Source organism: Alosa sapidissima, chromosome 5 (assembly GCF_018492685.1).
Source record: "Alosa sapidissima isolate fAloSap1 chromosome 5, fAloSap1.pri, whole genome shotgun sequence".
Taxonomy (NCBI): domain Eukaryota; kingdom Metazoa; phylum Chordata; class Actinopteri; order Clupeiformes; family Clupeidae; genus Alosa; species Alosa sapidissima.
Window position 1 is genome coordinate 9,396,968 of NC_055961.1, and position 17,594 is coordinate 9,414,561.

A 17,594-nucleotide genomic window follows, 5' to 3' on the forward strand; every position below is an offset into this window, starting at 1 on the left:
AACAGTGGAATATGTCCTGTATTTTGAGGCAGATGAGCAGCAATCAGAAAAGAATTGTCAGGAATGTTTGAGTCCCTCCCCCTCCTTGTGTCAGATTAGAGAGAAAACTGAAGTAACAAGCAATCCTGAAGAGACGTCAAGATGGAGTAATTATGAAGAGTGTCTTGGAAGAAGGATTTGAAACAATTAAGACGCGTAGCAGCAAAGGTGACGACTGAGCAGCACAGGTTGTAAAGCCATGTAATTGGGCTCATTTAACTTTTAACAGAGAGAGAGAGAGAGAGAGAGAGAGAGAGAGAGAGAGAGAGAGAGAGAGAGAGAGAGAGAGAGAGAGAGAGACAGAGAAACTACTGCTTCCCAGTAACCAATCAAGGACAACAGATGCTGTTGCAACATGTTCAGGAAATGACCATATGTGTCACTGCTTGTCAGTGGAGACACATTTGTGGGTCTTTCCGCCAAAACTCTGTTAAATTGGATGAAGATCTTTCTCTCAGACAATGTAGCATCTTCCAAGATTTTGTAGTGATATCAGGCCCAAAGGGTGTCCATGAAATAGGAGCTATTGAGGAAGAACAGCACAAGTGTCCTCTCATGCTGCCCCTCTCACACCGGCATGAAGCCATGCAATGTCTGAACACAGATTAAAGTCAATCTCAGGAGGGAAGTTTTACATTTCAGTAACATTTCAGTGGCCAGTATCACTTATATGGCCTAACCTACAGTAATACTGTGGATTTTTTTAATTTAATTTATATAGTATATTTAGTATTTAGTTTTGTTAGTTTTTCTTATCTTCTACTGTCTCTATTGTACAGTGGAGTTTTGTTATATGTTTATACTTATATTTACCATTTCTGCTGTAAGTGCATTTTGTATGTGATGTCTGTATGCTACTGAGATCTTGAATTTCCCCTTGGGGATCAATAAAGTATCTATCTATCTATCTATCTATCTATCTATCTATCTATCTATCTATCTATCTATCTAATCATTTCATGGACCATGACCAAAGCAACAAGCAAAGCGCTCTGTTGCACTTGAATATAATAAAAGTCATTGCATGGTTAGTTGCCAGTTGCCCCCTCAAAGAAACGTGGGCCTGAATGTTCCGGTGCCATGCTAATTTTTTTTATTGTTTATCGATTTTCGATTGACATTGATTTTGAGACATGTGGCTGAATATGTTATTTTAATCCTGATCTTAACCCAGCAGAGACATCCTCCTCAGTATGTCGAGAGTGTCTTTGACGGTATCTTATTTGCTTGTATCTTTACAGGAGAACTGTATATTGGTGGTGTCGCAAAATCCATGTACGGTGTTCTACCCAAACTGATTGCCTCACGGGATGGCTACCAGGGCTGCCTGGCCTCTGTAGATCTGAACGGGAGACTGCCTGACCTGATTGCAGACGCCCTGCACAGAGTCGGCCAAGTGGACCGTGGATGTGATGGCAAGTCCAAATACAGTTCAGCTCTGTCCAGAGAACATATAACATTGTGATACATTGTGAATTCATTAATGGATTTTCTCTTTGCATGTCATGAAGACCATATAGCATTTTAATATATATACTTTCCATTGATGAATTGATATATGCTGTGCGAGCTTAGAACCTATGACATTTTAATAGGCTACATCTTGTGAATTGATGAATTGATATCTTCCCCTTCCCTATCTCTCCCTCTCTGTCTCTTGTTTACTCTTTCTCTCCCTCCCTCTTTCTCTCCCTCCCTCCCTCCCTCTCTCCCTCCCTCCCTCCCTCCCTCTTTCTCTCTGCAGCTGGCCCAGGCACCACGTGCACAGAGGAGTCCTGTTCTAACCAGGGCGTGTGTCTGCAGCAGTGGGAGGGCTTCTCCTGTGACTGCACCATGACCACCTTCGGAGGAGCCTACTGCAGCGATCGTGAGTAGCCTGTTCCTCTGCCCACTCTCCTCACCTCCAGACAAAATAACTGATGGTGCTTTATACAGAACACAGCATGAAGTACACACACACACACACACACACACACACACACACACACACACACACACACATACACACACACACACACACACACACACACACACACATACACACACACACACACACACACACACACACACACACACACACACACACACACACACAAACACACTCATTTTCATATAGGATGGTGGCAAGTGGAGATGAAGGGAGGATTTGAAAGTTCTGAGTTGTCACAACACAGCACATACCACATACAGTTTGAAAACAGCACATTCATTTGAAAATTATTTTGAAAACCCTGCAACGTAGCTTCTTAATAAATCATCACGCACACATTATGCTGCAAATGACTGCTGCGGAGCAAATAAAGGTAGGTCATTACAGTAATCCTGAGTTGTGGATGAAGACCACAAACCTCATATCCTCCTGATTTCTGTCAAGACGAAGCAGCAACAGGTAACATTATGTATATAATATATAATAAAAGGTGAATGTTCAAAAACATATCACTAAATATTCATAAAACGTATTCTCTCATGATCCTAATCAACTCACTTTTTATCAATAATTCTCTTGAGGACAAACTAACAAGCTAATAAAAAGGGTTTTGGGGAGGGTTTGCCTCACTAAAATGATGCTAACGATCCAACATGGCTCTGTGGATGTTTGTGTATGCACACGTGTGTGTGTGTGTGTGTGTGTGTGTGTGTGTGTGTGTGTGTGTGTTGCCTATGTGTGTGTGTGTGTGTGTGTGTGTGTGTGTGTGTGTGTGTGTATGTTTGTGTGCCCTTGCTTGCCTCTAATGTGTGTGTGTGTGTGCGTGTGCGTGCGCCCGCGCGTGTATATGTGTGTATGTGCAGGTTTCCAACCAAGATAAATGAAACCCCAGGAGGGGAATTAATTGAGCTGTTTGCAGTGCCTTTTGCCAGTGTTTTGATGTTTTTATTTTTTTTCTGCGAGGCAAAGTCGTCAATGTATTATTGCGCTTTGTGTGCCTCAGGTGTTCTCTCTACTGGATTACAGTCATAAACCTGTTCCCTGCTATCATTCCCAATCCCTATCACTTGGGCTGCTTTTAGCATGACATGAGGTCGACATTATATTGACTGATCATATCTTTGGCCAGATTAAGCAGTGTGGATAGCACTGGAAAATAAGTTGATTGTGGCATCATATTTTTATATGAACACTGAAGCTCTGTAATGGTTCACTATGGACCCTTTCAAGAGAGTTCCATTGTCAGCATCATAGTTGGCCCCACAAGGCTTCCTTTTTAACATTCCATATGTTATCTTAATACAGAGGAAGTAGATTCGGGCCCAAATAGAACTTTCAAGCATTGTTTTTGTTTACCTTGTTGAAAGGGTCCATATTGCAAAGATGTTGGGATTTCCATTCATGATATCCCCATTTACTTACATCCATACAGAACGTAAGGATGAGTCATTCAGTCCTAGCCTGGGTGTTCCCATGCTGCCTTGCGCGCGATTTGATTCACGCTGCTAAGGCAGCCTGGAGACCATGGAGCAAATTTTCGCCTGAGATAGGGAACCAATCACAGAACAGGGGGGAAAGCAAGACGATGATGAGCTATGCACAGACGCATGTGATAGACATCCGTGGCACCCAATAAACGGATCTGGGCATTTTTTTCTAATACGAGAAAATGAACGTTTGGTTCCCAGACCACGTCTCATTGAGAAGTGGTGGCGCTAGCCAGGCTAATTCAGTCCCTCAATAGTTCAGGATTTATGGTACTTCAATTCAGACCTGTAAGCTGCACACATTTCGTTGAAAGCATGAGGCATTGCTTTGCTCCTTTGGTCTCTTCCTGCGAGAGCAGTTTTTCAGTTAAGATTGGATCAAGGCTCTAGACCTTTATATATCTCACTGTAAATAATATGTATACCCACCCTACCACAGATGCATGGAAGATAGTTTCCCCTCTCACTGGAAATACTACGATCCACTGTTCTGAGAAAAGCCTTCTCCAAATTTGCCAAGCAATACATTCTGTTATACCCCAAAAGACACATTCTGACTGAGCAGAACTGTGTGATGGCTCATTGAACTAATACTTACTTATGGCTCTAGCCTTAAGTGAAGCTTTAACACCAGGCTGAGGGCTGTAGTTCCACAACAATCTCCAGTCAATTAAAATACAGCGAATAAAGTCCTCTTTGCCTAGCTAATCTAATCATAACATTTGTGGTACCATGCACAGATCACACATCATATTAGGTATGTGAAACTCAATAAATTGAGAAGTGAATTATGCTTCTTCACTTTATTAAATCGCAAAGATTGTTCTTAAAATAGTGTGTGATTATTTGCGGTGGAATTAAAGGTGAACACCATACCTCTTCCATCCCCCATTTTCTTTCCTCCATCAGTGGTGACTGACCATTTTGTCTAGACTTTTTTCTCCTTTCATTCTTTCCTCAAATGTAAAAGGTCTTTAAAAACATCTATAATACTGGCATGATTATTGGTGGTTATAAGCTTGCATATTGTTCATCTTATACAAAAAAGGCGTTATGGCCTACCACATTTAAGGTAGGTCAGATATGCAACATTTTATATGTCTATGTTGTTTATATGTCTATGTTATTTTACATGCGACTAATAACACATGAAATTCCCATATGGGTCTGTACCTTGTCCTCCTCGGCAAAAATGAAAGTAACACTTTGACACTTGCTTGATGTCACAGCTCCTCTTGTACTGCTGCTCACTACCCTGGGTCAGGCTTCGAATAGTCTGATTACCACAGTGCAAATGGCAGGGCCTGACGTAAAAGTGCTCTCAGCTACGGCTGCTTGTTCCAGCTGCTATTGTCCGACGTCTCCAGGTATGCACCCTGCTTGTCACAACATCAGGAGATGTCAAGATGCTGGCCGTGCGGCCGACTTGAGAGCAGTTCATTAGCCCAGGAACACACTGTGAAATCTTGTTATTGTCTAGTGGGACGGAAAAAGGTTTAAAAAATGAAGACATTTTTTAATAAGAGATTCAGCTGGGAAGGAAAGGTCAATGCCTGTCCAGATTCAGATATTGAGGAAATAATTGGATGAGACCAGCGTGTGCCCAGTGCTGAAATGGCTCCAGAAGGCAGGATCTCATCCGTACTGCAATAGATGGGGACACACCTTTTTGGCTGTCCTACAGGAGAGTGCTGCAAAATTGAAACATATTGGCTTCTTATTTTGGATTTTGGCGATATCCATGTAGCTAGTCAGTCAGTCTTTCTATCTGTCTGTCACTGCAGCATGGAGAAGACTAAGCTGACAGAATGAGGGCAAATGTTTGATGGATTTTACATTACGGCCCCTTCACCGCCAACCGTTATTTTTTGAAGATGTCAGACGTGTGTACTCTGTGAATGATTGAACAGCTGCCGCCACGGCGGAGTCAAATGAGCGCTTTAGGGTGAGCAGGAAGTGAGCTCATTTTGAAACTAAAAGTTAACGCTGTCAAAACCCAGATGAAAATCCATAATCATTATTTCCTTTATCGTATTCAGAATATTGCCCGCTAAGTAGGTCATCTTTGCTTAATAACAACTGTGGAATCAGAGCAGCTTAATGAAGCATTTACTTCTATACTGTGCAGCATGTCTAAGAGAACTGCTCCTGGGTAAACCTGGGTTGTGTCATTGTTAGCACTGCCAATGAGGCTATTTTAACACCAGTGCAGAGCCGATGTCACACTGGGGGGTAACTTCACACAAAGGTAGTTACATAAAATGCAATCCATTCATGGCACATGCTGTAAGCAATTTCTTTCCAAACTCCTTCCATGTGTGATGCAACTGCAAATTAACTTGTGGCTTTTGTGCAGCTAGACCCAGCGGAAATTGTCCTATCAATGTGTATGAATGGTACTATACACTCTTAAAACAAATGTGTTGTCCCTATCTGGACACAAAGATGTGTTAAAAAAAACAACGCAAGTTGTGTTGATTCGACGCAGCAAGTTGTTATTTTCAACACATTTTGTGTAACAAATTAAAAAAGGAAACAACAACACAAAGATGTGTTAAAACAACACAAGTTGCGCTGTTTTTAACACATTCGTTTTAAGAGTGTATATAAAAACTTCCCTTGCCTATTTTTAGACGCACAATATTTTTTTCTCAGGATATCTATTTTTGTTGTAAGATAGGAAACTCAGTACCACTGTAGATGTGCATACCTTTCCTGTATATCCTGTTAAACCTATATGTCAAATTGATATTGATATGTTTAGACATCAAAGTCTAGTCTAAGATATCTTTAGCAAGCCCTCCAAAGGCTGTTTTCATTTGCCAATTTGGACTTTGCACCTCCAAACAACTCCTCTGACCTTTTTCGACCTTTAGGCACCCTCATAAATATGATTCATATGATGAGCAGAGACGATAGCCCTCAGCTCATTAAAGGAGAGAGGCTCGCGCTGCTTCGCAGAGATTGGCAGATTAGTATCTATTGGCATCTGCCAGTGGGGAGGTGGTTGAAATATGAAAGGCTGTGTTTGATGCTCTGACACGAGTGGATATGCGGGTCTCCCCCTGTGGTGAGGCTGTTCATTGAACGAAGAGTTTCTTTGAAAATAGCAGCGATTAGACTAAACTGGATTAGAATACAGGACAGGAAACAACATGTATTTAGCCTGGAGTTCAGTGTCACAGTTTGAAATGTTTTTTTTTAAATGACATGACAGTGAAGGATGAATGTCATCATAAGTGTTTTCATACCAGCCCCTTGTGTCGGTCATATCTGTCTAAATAGAGGAGAGGTCTTACTCACCTGTGGGGGTAAGCCTCTGTCAGTCTACCCAGCGAGAGGCACAAAGTGAATGAGTCAGGCACGCATACAGGCATGTAGCGTTGTGTTCCCGAGAGAGATCTCCCGTAAAGCCCCATCGTTGCCCGTCCACAACTCCCACAGAGCTCACTCCACGGCTATATTTGTTCACGATGGTGGCGGCGGGCACAAATGATAAATCATCAGCTTCAGCAACTAGAACATATATTGTATGATTTTTAACAGTGCGGGTCTGCAGCCTGCAATTTAATAGATTTCGCCTCCCCGCTGCTCTCTGAAAACATCCTCTGGTTGGTGTTATTAGGAGCTGCCCTTGGTGGGTTTCAGGCATTTTATGGATGCTTTATAGTGGCTACTGAATAGCCCTTTTTAGTCACTGTCATGATTGGAACTTGTTAGCACTAATAGTTTTGCACCAAGGGATTAAATTTGTGTGGATATATTGTTAGTGTTTATTTGCTTTCTTGTGACATGCCGTTTAATGAGATGTGTCTGTGGTTTCTTTGTGCTTCTTCTGCTTTGAGTTTTGGCTTTCTCATTATCTACCTCTTGTTACGCATACAAGTGACTCAATAGGCCATTTAATCAAATAGGGAAAATTGAATTTACTTTTTAAAAGTGTCTTCTAATCTTGTTATTAATTAATTGTCCTTGCTTCATGAGCATACAAGGAATGGGTTGTGTGATATTTCACAGTAGTTTTCATCCCTTTAAAAATACTATTTAATTTGATAAACTGAAGGAAGTCTAGAAAATGTGGGAAGCTGAACTGATGAAAATCAATAATTTGCCCATCTGTTTGTAATACCAGTAATAGGCACTGTGGGGTAGTTTTGTGGCTCAAACAAAGTTACATTACCATCCTGTTTTGCCTCATGGCCACCATGAAATAAATGTCTAGACACTGATGTCAGAACATAAACAAAATCTTAGTGGTGTACTGTACATTCTTTTCTGAGAGAGAAAAAAACATAAATGTACAGTCAATGTCAACATAACCATTGTTGTTGCTGTTCAACTATTTACTATGCGAGGCAAGGTGCTACGATTCTCAAAACTCCTTGTGTACTAAATGAGACTCTCACCAAACACTTCTTTCATTTCATACTTCAGTAGCACTATGACTTCAGTGTATACAAATGCCAGTAAAGGAATGAGAGATAACGCTCATTTACCTGTAATAGCATTTTTTAAATACCACACCAGAAGCCCTTTTACAATGTCATGTAAGAAGTAGGACAATGCATTTAAATGTCATAGATGCCTTTTTCTGTGTGTTTCTTTTATAAAATCTTGAAATCTTTATATTATATAACAAGTACAGGAGCAATGGCTTTATCCTCAAAGGGGCCAGGTGTACCTTCATGACAATGTTCTTTGCAGCATGCAAGTTTATTAACACATACACAAAAACATAAAAAATTGTGGTAACACTTTACTTGATGGGTGAGTTCATAACACATTCATAGCAGCTGTCATAAACTGCACATAAAGCATTCATGACTGTTTCATGAGACATGACTCAACATTCATACCAAACCTTTTATGAATGTGGAAGACAGAACGATGACAACTTGTCAAAATAAAAGTCCAACAATCGCAAAGCACCATTGCCGTTTTTCTCTCCAGCCTTTGTAAATATTTCATGAATATCTTATGAAGTCTACATCGAATGTCACTTTACTATACAAGTTGTGAAGTATTCATAATCACTGAATTTAACACTGGGAGGTAAACTAGCCTACATTTAGCTGACCCGTATTTGTGTAACCTGGAACGGTTGGACATTCCCAGTAGCAAAAGATGAGAAATCATCTGCAAAGGTATCATAAAACAAATACATTTTTATGAAACAAAAATTATTTGCTTGACCATGTTCTGTCTTTTTGGCACTGGAGTAGCCCAATGACTCAGATGTGACGTGATCAGGTAAGAGGTTTGGAACAAAAACGGCAATGCTGCTTTGCAATTGTTGGACTTTTATTTTGACACATTTTTGTCGTTCTGTCTTCCACATTCATGAAAGGTTTGGTATAAATGTTGAGTCATGTCTCATGAAACAGTCATGAATGCTTTATGTGCAGTTTATGACAGCTGCTATGAATGTGTTATGAACTCACCCGTCAAGTAAAGTGTTACCAAATTGGTAATTAAATGACAGTATGTATTATATGACACATAGTGGTAGCCTAGGCAGCAACAATAAAGCACACAGAACACTCATTTTATGTTGCTGCAGCTTCACTAAATAAAACATAAAATGAGTGTTCTGTGTGCTTTTTCTCTTTGCCTGTGGTGTCAATGAGCTTGACACCACATTTTTTCTGCTAGACTCAAGAAAATCACATCCAGATCTGTCCATTCACAGCAATACAGATGCCATTTGCTATTCCAGCATGGCTGTTCAGTATTGCAGCTGTCTCCTCTCCCTGCTGTTATTTAATGTTGGCTTGGTGAAATGTGGTCTTCTAACCTCTCTTATAATTAGCTATCACTGAATGAGAGTTTAGCTATCAATGAGAGTCTCCGCCTTGTAGTAATGTATAGATTTGCAGTAACAAAAATCACTTTTTTCTTCATTTTTGCCAGGCTAGTAGGAAACATGTTGATAGGTGTATATTGGCTGTTTCAAAATGTTGTTTGGCAACTAGTACAGACATGGGAAAAAAAATAAAAGGACAAGGAAAAAATAAAATAGCTTCCTTTCTCATTGTTCAAAAATGAGACTAGAATGAGTTATGTTTTTTCCCTGGGCTCGTTATACTCCCCTTTTCTGTATTACATGTTTTTCGCAGATTGTCGTCCACCTGCAGCCATTGTGTAGGATAAGACAGATCCATCGTAACAGTACTCTTCAACACCCGAGCAGATGTTTTATTGCAGTTTTCCAAGAGCGTGTTGAGTGAGGGCATTCTCCGCTGTAATAAAACACTATCTCATTCTCCTCCTCTACCCCATTTTCTCTTATCTGCGGCTCCTGTAAATGAGCAGGAGGCCATAAAAGCCCAGGCGTTCAGCTAGCTCACCCTCATAGTTCCCACTAAATGTCAGAATCATTAATAGCTATTGATTTTTATACAGCACCTTTGTCGGCACCAGCACAGATCCCTATAGCAACAGGAGGCAGATTTGGGTATAGGATTTTCCCCTCCATTCTCCTGGAGTGAAAACATGGTGTTATAGACTTTTCATCAAAAGCCAGATGCTATACTGTATAAGAGACTGTCATTTTGGGACTGAAATTTCTCCCACTAATGAAGCATCACATCTCAAGTCAGAGAGGAGTTCTCATACACACTTTTTTTTTAACTACTTTTAAATGTATATGTCTTTCTGCCAGTCTATGTGCTAAAAGTATGTTCCAGTACCTGTAAATGACTATTCCCAGTAGTAGTTATTTTTAAACACTGGTTCCTTATTGATCAGATCTATCAGGTATGGAGTCTGAATTTAGTCTCCTAGGAGAATGTAAAGGATGTCACCTTGGGCTCCTTTGACAACTGAAAGGAATTTCTTTAATTAAAAGTGGAGTGATACAGAACAAATGCTTTCCTCTTTTCCTTATCTTCAACTATATCAATGTTTTATATATATATTTATATATAAATATATAAATATTATATAAATATATTTTATCTATATCAAAGATTTGATCAGTGAATGGTTGTCATCAGCAAGCGTCCCTCAGGCACCCGCAAATTTTCATCTTTGGTATGTAAAGTCATTAGCATTTTGTTTCAATCGGTTGTCTGTCATTTCTCCACATTGAATGGATATTTTCTACCATTCTGATTCTGAACATTACAGTATCTGTTAGTCGTCCTCCCATACTGCATGTACCCCTGCCTGCCTGTGCACACTGTACTTCCTGTCTTTGGTTTCTCCTTTTGTTGTCCATTACATATTTAAGACAGGCTTGCTTTACTGTCTCTGTCTATTTGTCTGTCTGTGTATTTGTGTATGTCTTGGTGTGATGTCACAGGTACGCTGGCGATTACGCCGCTCTGTCTGGCACCTGGTTTAAGTTTTTTGTTATTTTGTAAATTGTTTGTTATTGTCTTGATGTCATGGGTACGCTGGCGACTACGCCGCTCCGTCCAGCATTGTTTGTCTTTATGTGTCAATGTTTTGTGTGTGGAGCGCTTAGGATTGTACATTTTATGTGTTTTTCCCCTTCCTCCTCTATAATGTCAAGTCAAGTCAGTTTTATTTAGTATAGCGCATTTAACATGCACAAAGTGCAACCCAAAGCGCTCTACATACAATACATTGACAAAACACAAAAGACAATAAGACAAAAAATGCCAGACGGAGCGGCGTAGACGCCAGCGTTCCCGTGACACTAAGACATACAAGACAGACAACACAGAAAATTGAAAATAAATAAATAAAATAATAATAATCATGTTAAAATTAGTCCAATTTCCAACCGGCTGAAAAAGTCCAAGGGCAATGATGACCCGCGTGAAACTGCCAATGCAAGACCAACAAAGGTCTTTCACTGACCAACTCAGAGAATTTAGCACTACTGGCAGTCTGGAGAGCAGAGCACCGGAAGAACAACAGTCTGAAGTCATGATGGGCGATCTTCCTGCTGATCAGCAGCTCGGTGGCTTTAGCAAGACGTTTGTTGCTTCTCCCGACGTCGCCATCAGAGCTCCCCACGTCAGCACTCAATCCAGACTGCAGGCACCCAGCGTCAGAGGCTATACGTTAATGTTAACATTATGGCAGCTCGCAGGTCAGCCGCAGCTCGGTGGTCGCGGCTGCTGCAGATCTCTCGCAGAGTAGGCCCATTGCCCTGAGCAATCTTTCCATCCAGACGAGTCCAGACAGAGGATGTGCAGCGTCAGATGGAAGAGGGACGGCTAGCTTCTAGTCAAGGCAAGCTCATCAGCCCAGTCGAATAGAAACTAACGTTACCGTTAGTTATCAGCCAGAAAAAAGGACCAAGAATAACACAAAAACTATCGAATGTAACGTAAATAAAAGGTGAAAACATTTAACTTGACAAATAAATACAAAAAAATAACAGAACATTACATAAAATTAAGAACATTACATAAAAACAAACAAAAACATGATGCCAGACGGAGCGGCGTGTCTCGCCAGCCTCCCCGTTGTCAATGTAATGTATGTTATCTTATTATTTATTTATTTTACTTTGTTTTATTTTATTTATAGACCTATACCTATACTTCTTTTTTCTCTCTCTTTTTACATCTTGTTACTTCAATGTTTCTGTAATCTCGGCTTTATTGAAAATGAAGGCTTCCCTCAATGACCCTCCGAGAATAAATAAAGGTTGAATGAATGAATGAATTTAATGTAGGTTCCTGAAGCCTCAAAGCAGATTCCATGTCTGCTATGGAGCACTTGTACTTTAGATGCTCTGGTATGGAGGAACGGAGCCATCTGTCCAAATATGTGTGCATTTGTCCTTGGCTATACTGCGTTGATGGTGACCATATACACAGTAACAAATAGTAATTCTAATATGCTGAACGCATTGGGCACTTATAGACCCTTTCAAGAGAGTTCCATTATCAGCATCATAGTTGGCCCCACAAGGCTTCCGTTTTAACATTCCATATGTTATCTGAATGCAGAGGAAGTAGATTGGGAACCAAATAGAACGTTCAAGCATTGTTTTTGTTTTTATTGTTGAAAGGGTCTATTCAGTGTCTCACACAGGGGTACGCATAAGTGTTCTATACAAACAATGTCATATCTTAAGATTTCACTGACTAATAGATGGCTAACTCAAGCTAATAGATACGTTTGATTAGTTTAATGTGTTACTAAGGCCAAAGGACATAAAAAGTTTCTCCAGAGTCCTATCTGCTGATTGCTTTGTCATGACAATTTGACATTAACCAGGATGAAATAGCCTGTCTATGACTGTCATGGCAACTTGATATATACAAAGACAACAACCTGCCACAAACATGCCATAGCCAACCATGCCAACCTGCCACAAACATGCCATAGCCAACCATGCCAACCTGCCACAAACAGCCTAATTATCTTTTCTAGCCTTTATTGACTGGAGCGTGAAGAACAGACATGAAATGAGTGGTATGGGGAGTGGGCTCGTAAATGATCAGACTCAAACCTGGGTCCTCATGAGCACTTAACCCATATATCCACATGGCCTTATTTATCAGTTTAATATTATTTTGATACACAAAGCCAAATACTTCTGCCACAAAGCTAAACAATTCTGCTCTATTATTAGACATGAAATGTCATGTCATGGTGTGACATGGTAGGTTATGTTGTCTGGATTATTGTAACGCTAAGGTAGCCTATTTATCGTTATAGTAAAGTCTCCAATTGCACTGTAGATTCAATGTTATATGCTTTGGACAAAATGTAAATATCAATTGGTATGTTGAATCTGCACGTCTGGAAACCATATTGTACGCAGGCAGTGTACAACACAAGAACACTGCCCTGAATTTGAGATGTCACCTTGATTTCAGTAACAGACTGCAGTTGAGTTTGCTCCTTTACACACACACACACACACACACACACACACACACACACACACACACACACACACACCAAGCTCTTCCCAGCCATAATCTGCTGTTGCCAGTAGCACTTGTTGAGGTAGGGGCTGCTCCTCCACTCTTCTCCTCTCGTCTCCTCTCCTCTCCTCTCTTCTCAGCTGTCTGCTGGGCAGAGGAGCGTGTCTCTGACACATCTCTGGCAGCTGTGCGCGTAATTGGCCCGAGTGAGTTCTGGAACAGGCCCCAGCACTAGTAGAACCGCTGCTACTCAGTGCTCAAAAGCAGCCTAATGCTCTTCCATGCTCACGCAGCAGCACACCTGGGAGGGAGGTGGAGGAAGGAGGAAGATCTAAAAAAGCCAGCGTGTGGAAATTTCCGGAAAGAAAACCAGCTGGAGTCCTCACAGCAGGCCACAGTTCCGCACTTGTCAGGTCTCCTCTGGTGGAGACGTTTGGTGTTGACCAGAGCAGAGCCTTGGGCTGAGCTGGTCACCTGCTCTGTCGTTTGGTCAGAGTCAGATGTGAGGAAGCCAGGCAGGGCAGATGAACGTGCGCTTCACTGACTGACCGTGCCACCCCACAGCTGGCGGGTGCCCTGAGCAAGAGGGGCTGGAGCAGCTTGGCTGCTTTGGAAGGTTAGCGCTGTACAATGAGTGCACCTGCTCAAGTACAGAGGTGGAGGAAATAGAAAGGGTTTGGCTTCCAGCACTCACCCACTGAGTCACACACACACACACACACACACACACACACACACACACACACACACACACACACACACAAACACACACACACACACAAATCCTATGAGCACCTTACAACCCAGTAGGATTATGTGGTGTCAAATCCAAATTAAATAATACAACATCAAAAGACGTCCGCACACTGTGGATGTATACTGCAGATGATGGCTTTAATGCACTCCGGAGCATTGGTTAGTGAAGAAAGCAAGTAAGTGAAAGCAAAGTAAGATAACATCCTCTGGCTGTTGTCCAGCCTTTATACCCCTTCAAGTCATCCCAGACAAGACACTCTATGTTTACAGATAACTGACCAAGTACTTCACCTTTGCCCTCTCATCCTGTTATTCATACATTCTTTAGGTTTTGCTTACATTTCCTGGCACCAAACCTTGTCTATGCCATTTTCTGCCAGGCCTGCTCTTTCACTTAAACCAGTCTTCCTTTCCCACACTGAACATACTACAGACTTCAGTTTCACAAAACAATGATATTACACAGAATAAAGATACTACATAAAATATATATAAAATATATATAAACTAAAGGATATATTTCAATAAAACCCACAACATTCCCCCCTTTGAGCGCAAACCTGTGCTCACTTATGCAGCAAGATCAAACATTTATCACTATTTTAACACAAGAAAATACAGCTGCTAAGCTGAGTCACTCTACAAACAGTCAGCTAAGCAAACCAGTCAAAACAGCAGCAACTATGAGTTTAAGCAATTGTCCCCAATACCACTGATAAACATCAAACTCTTATATTAGTACTGTTATTACACCCTTGAACCAACCCTCACTTAAATCAAATCCAATAGTGTAGTGTTATTATCAAATAGAATGGCAAGTTTCAAATCCTCTCGGTGGAAGCGAAAACCCTTAAGGGAAAACATCTTTTTTCGTTGTTTTTAGAGGAAAAAACCTTCATAAGGGAAACTCTTCTACTGTCCTGTTTGTGCAGCAACACTTGTTCTCAACAAGCGAGAGGAGAAACTTTCCTTCAACTACACATATGCTTTCCAATCCCCAAATATTCATCAAATGAGCAAACAGATCACATCAGAATTCCTGATGGGTGTTTTCAGATAGGGCTAGTCCTAAAATATTCTAAGCTTCTACATGAAGATAGGTTACATGCTATATTTACTCTATTCTCTGAAAACAAAGTAACACCGAACTATTAATAATACATTCTCATTACACACAGTTTTTAGTCTATTGTTTGTTCCTCGGAGATGGCAGAGTGTAAATGCAATCGCAGATGTATTAGCAAATGTTGGATGCTGAGCTTCAAGTGTGAAGTATGTTACGAATGTTGCAATTCATAAAAACAAAAGCCATTGTCTTAGTTCTGCACTCCATCTCGTATGCTCTGAGAACATTGGTGGCTTGGCTGTTGGGCGGAGTGGAGTCCACACCCAATCCCACTTCCTCAATGAAAGAGCTGGTTTTGCTTCCAACCAGCATACTGTATCCTAATTTTCCTCCTTTCTCCAATCCTCTATGAGGAACATCAGTTCTGGCATCATTGGCATCACTGTCATGTTTCCATTTCCTTGTCATCTGTCCTGGCACTAGTATCTCCTTCCACTAGGGTTGCCATTTGTTTCATTCATCAACAGCAGTGATCCATTTCTCCCAGCCACTGTTTTAAGTACTATGGATCTCAAACAAGGAAGAAACAAAGAGAAAACAAGCACAAATACAAGCAAACCTATTCCTACAACTATTCCTATTTGTGCTAGCCATATTTCTAATCCTCCTAATGCCCCCTTAAACTATCTTTTTATCATTGTTAGTTTTGCCATAGCTATGTTATGGGAATAAAAGTACTGCAATATACTCCTACGTAACCCACGACAATTATAGAGAGCACAGCACACCCAAGGTCTAAGCCCTCCTCTGGTCTTTGTTCCCCCGCCCTCACCCTCCTGCAGTGATGTTGTGCGGAGGTCTTGAGGTCCAGGGGAGTGGACAGTGGATGAGCACTGAGCTCCCTGGTCTCTCCTGCCAGTGCTGCACACTGCCCTTAGTGCAAAGTTTTGTGCCTTGTCACTCCTGATAGAGTCAATAGTGAGACAGTGGAAGGAGGGCGTAGTCTGTTGCACGACATGCAAAGTTGAAACGACTGGATCTCAAATGACTTAAGCTCCCTCTGGGGTTGTTTCTGATTTGGGAATGGAGTTTCATTTGAATGACTACAAGTTATTAATTCACGTCTTCATTGTAAGTCCACCTCTTGGGAGTATCCTCACTGTAAAGACATTCATTCATTGTTCTAGACTACATAATCCTGGTTGACTGTGGAGCTTGTTCTCAATGGCCATTCTCTGGAGATGATTGTGTATAGTAGTGGTATTGCTGAATACAATATATTTTTTCCAAAAATCCTAAATAATGAGATTTGTACCATAAGAGGCTGATTACTTGTAAACATGCCTATCGTGTGCATTTCAGTGTAGTGTGTGTGAGTGTTTGTGTATGTGTGTGCATGTGTGTGTGTTTGTGTGTGTGTGCGCGTGGAGGACAAAGAAACAATGATGGCGCTCTTCCATGATTGATGGTTGCCTTTGTTCGGCTGCATTTATCCCTGCTGTTGTAATTGCTTTTTGATCATTATTACAAATGGGAAATTAGCGAGGCCATTAGTGAACCAGCAAACACCAAGTCTCCTCCACACCACAATAAGGTGCAAGGCAATCAAAGATGCTGACTAGGGAAGCTCAAGTGCAAAAGATGAGCTACTTTTGTCTTCCATTGCAATACTAATGAAGCATCCAGCTGCTGTTTGCTATGCCAGATGCAGCGGCGTAGCCATTTGCAAGGAAGACACATGAATACCTCTACGCCTCCTCTGTGCCGGCCTGCACTGAAGAACCCCATCCCTGCCCTGCACAATATTCAGGAGTCAATATTTCTTTTAAAGACTGGGCTTTGTTTTATTTGAACATCATTTGTTTATATATGCAGAACATATGGCTCGTTATTTGTTATTTGTATCACATTGTTGTAATATCCAGAAATATGCAGAATTCATCTTGGAAGATCTGGTGGCAAAAGAGAGATTCTATCTCATTTCAGCAGTAATGACGCAGGTCAGAAGAGGTAGTTGAAAGAAGCCTCATGATTGATAGAATTGTGTTTTCCACCATTAATCATTTATCTGCATCTGAGATGAAATGTTGCTGTTTGTGTATAAGTTGACAGGGTTACATTATTTCTGCCTGTCTGTGGTTGATTTGAGCATCTTTTCAAAGGGTGGTGGATTCTGGTCCTTAACTCTGCGTTCCCTCTCCAACAGCAGTTGCGCACACTTAACTCTGATGATGCTCTCATGGAAGTACACTCCAACACTGGCACTGCAGAGCTGTTCTCAGTGCTTGTTGAGACTGATGTGTGATGTGCTTGTAGCACTCCAGGATAGCAAAATGTTGCTAAAATGGACTTGTTATATTGCAGTTTTAATGGAGTTTTGGGAATACTCAGAACTAACAGAGATCCAACAACAACACCCTCCCCATTTACTGGTACTGTAACTCCTACGGTACGGTAAA

General features: G+C 41.0%; 1 protein-coding gene across 12 annotated transcripts in view; it reads left to right on the top strand.

Moving 5' to 3' along the window:
• nrxn2a (neurexin 2a) overlaps positions 1-17,594 on the top strand; it is a 207,242-nt gene that overhangs the window by 103,763 nt on the left and 85,885 nt on the right. For all 12 annotated transcript variants that reach the window (XM_042092085.1, XM_042092094.1, XM_042092095.1 and 9 more), the window contains 2 exons: positions 1,281-1,454; positions 1,784-1,906. In XM_042092085.1, the coding sequence (XP_041948019.1) occupies positions 1,281-1,454; positions 1,784-1,906 (297 nt within the window). The remainder of the gene's footprint in view (positions 1-1,280; positions 1,455-1,783; positions 1,907-17,594) is intronic.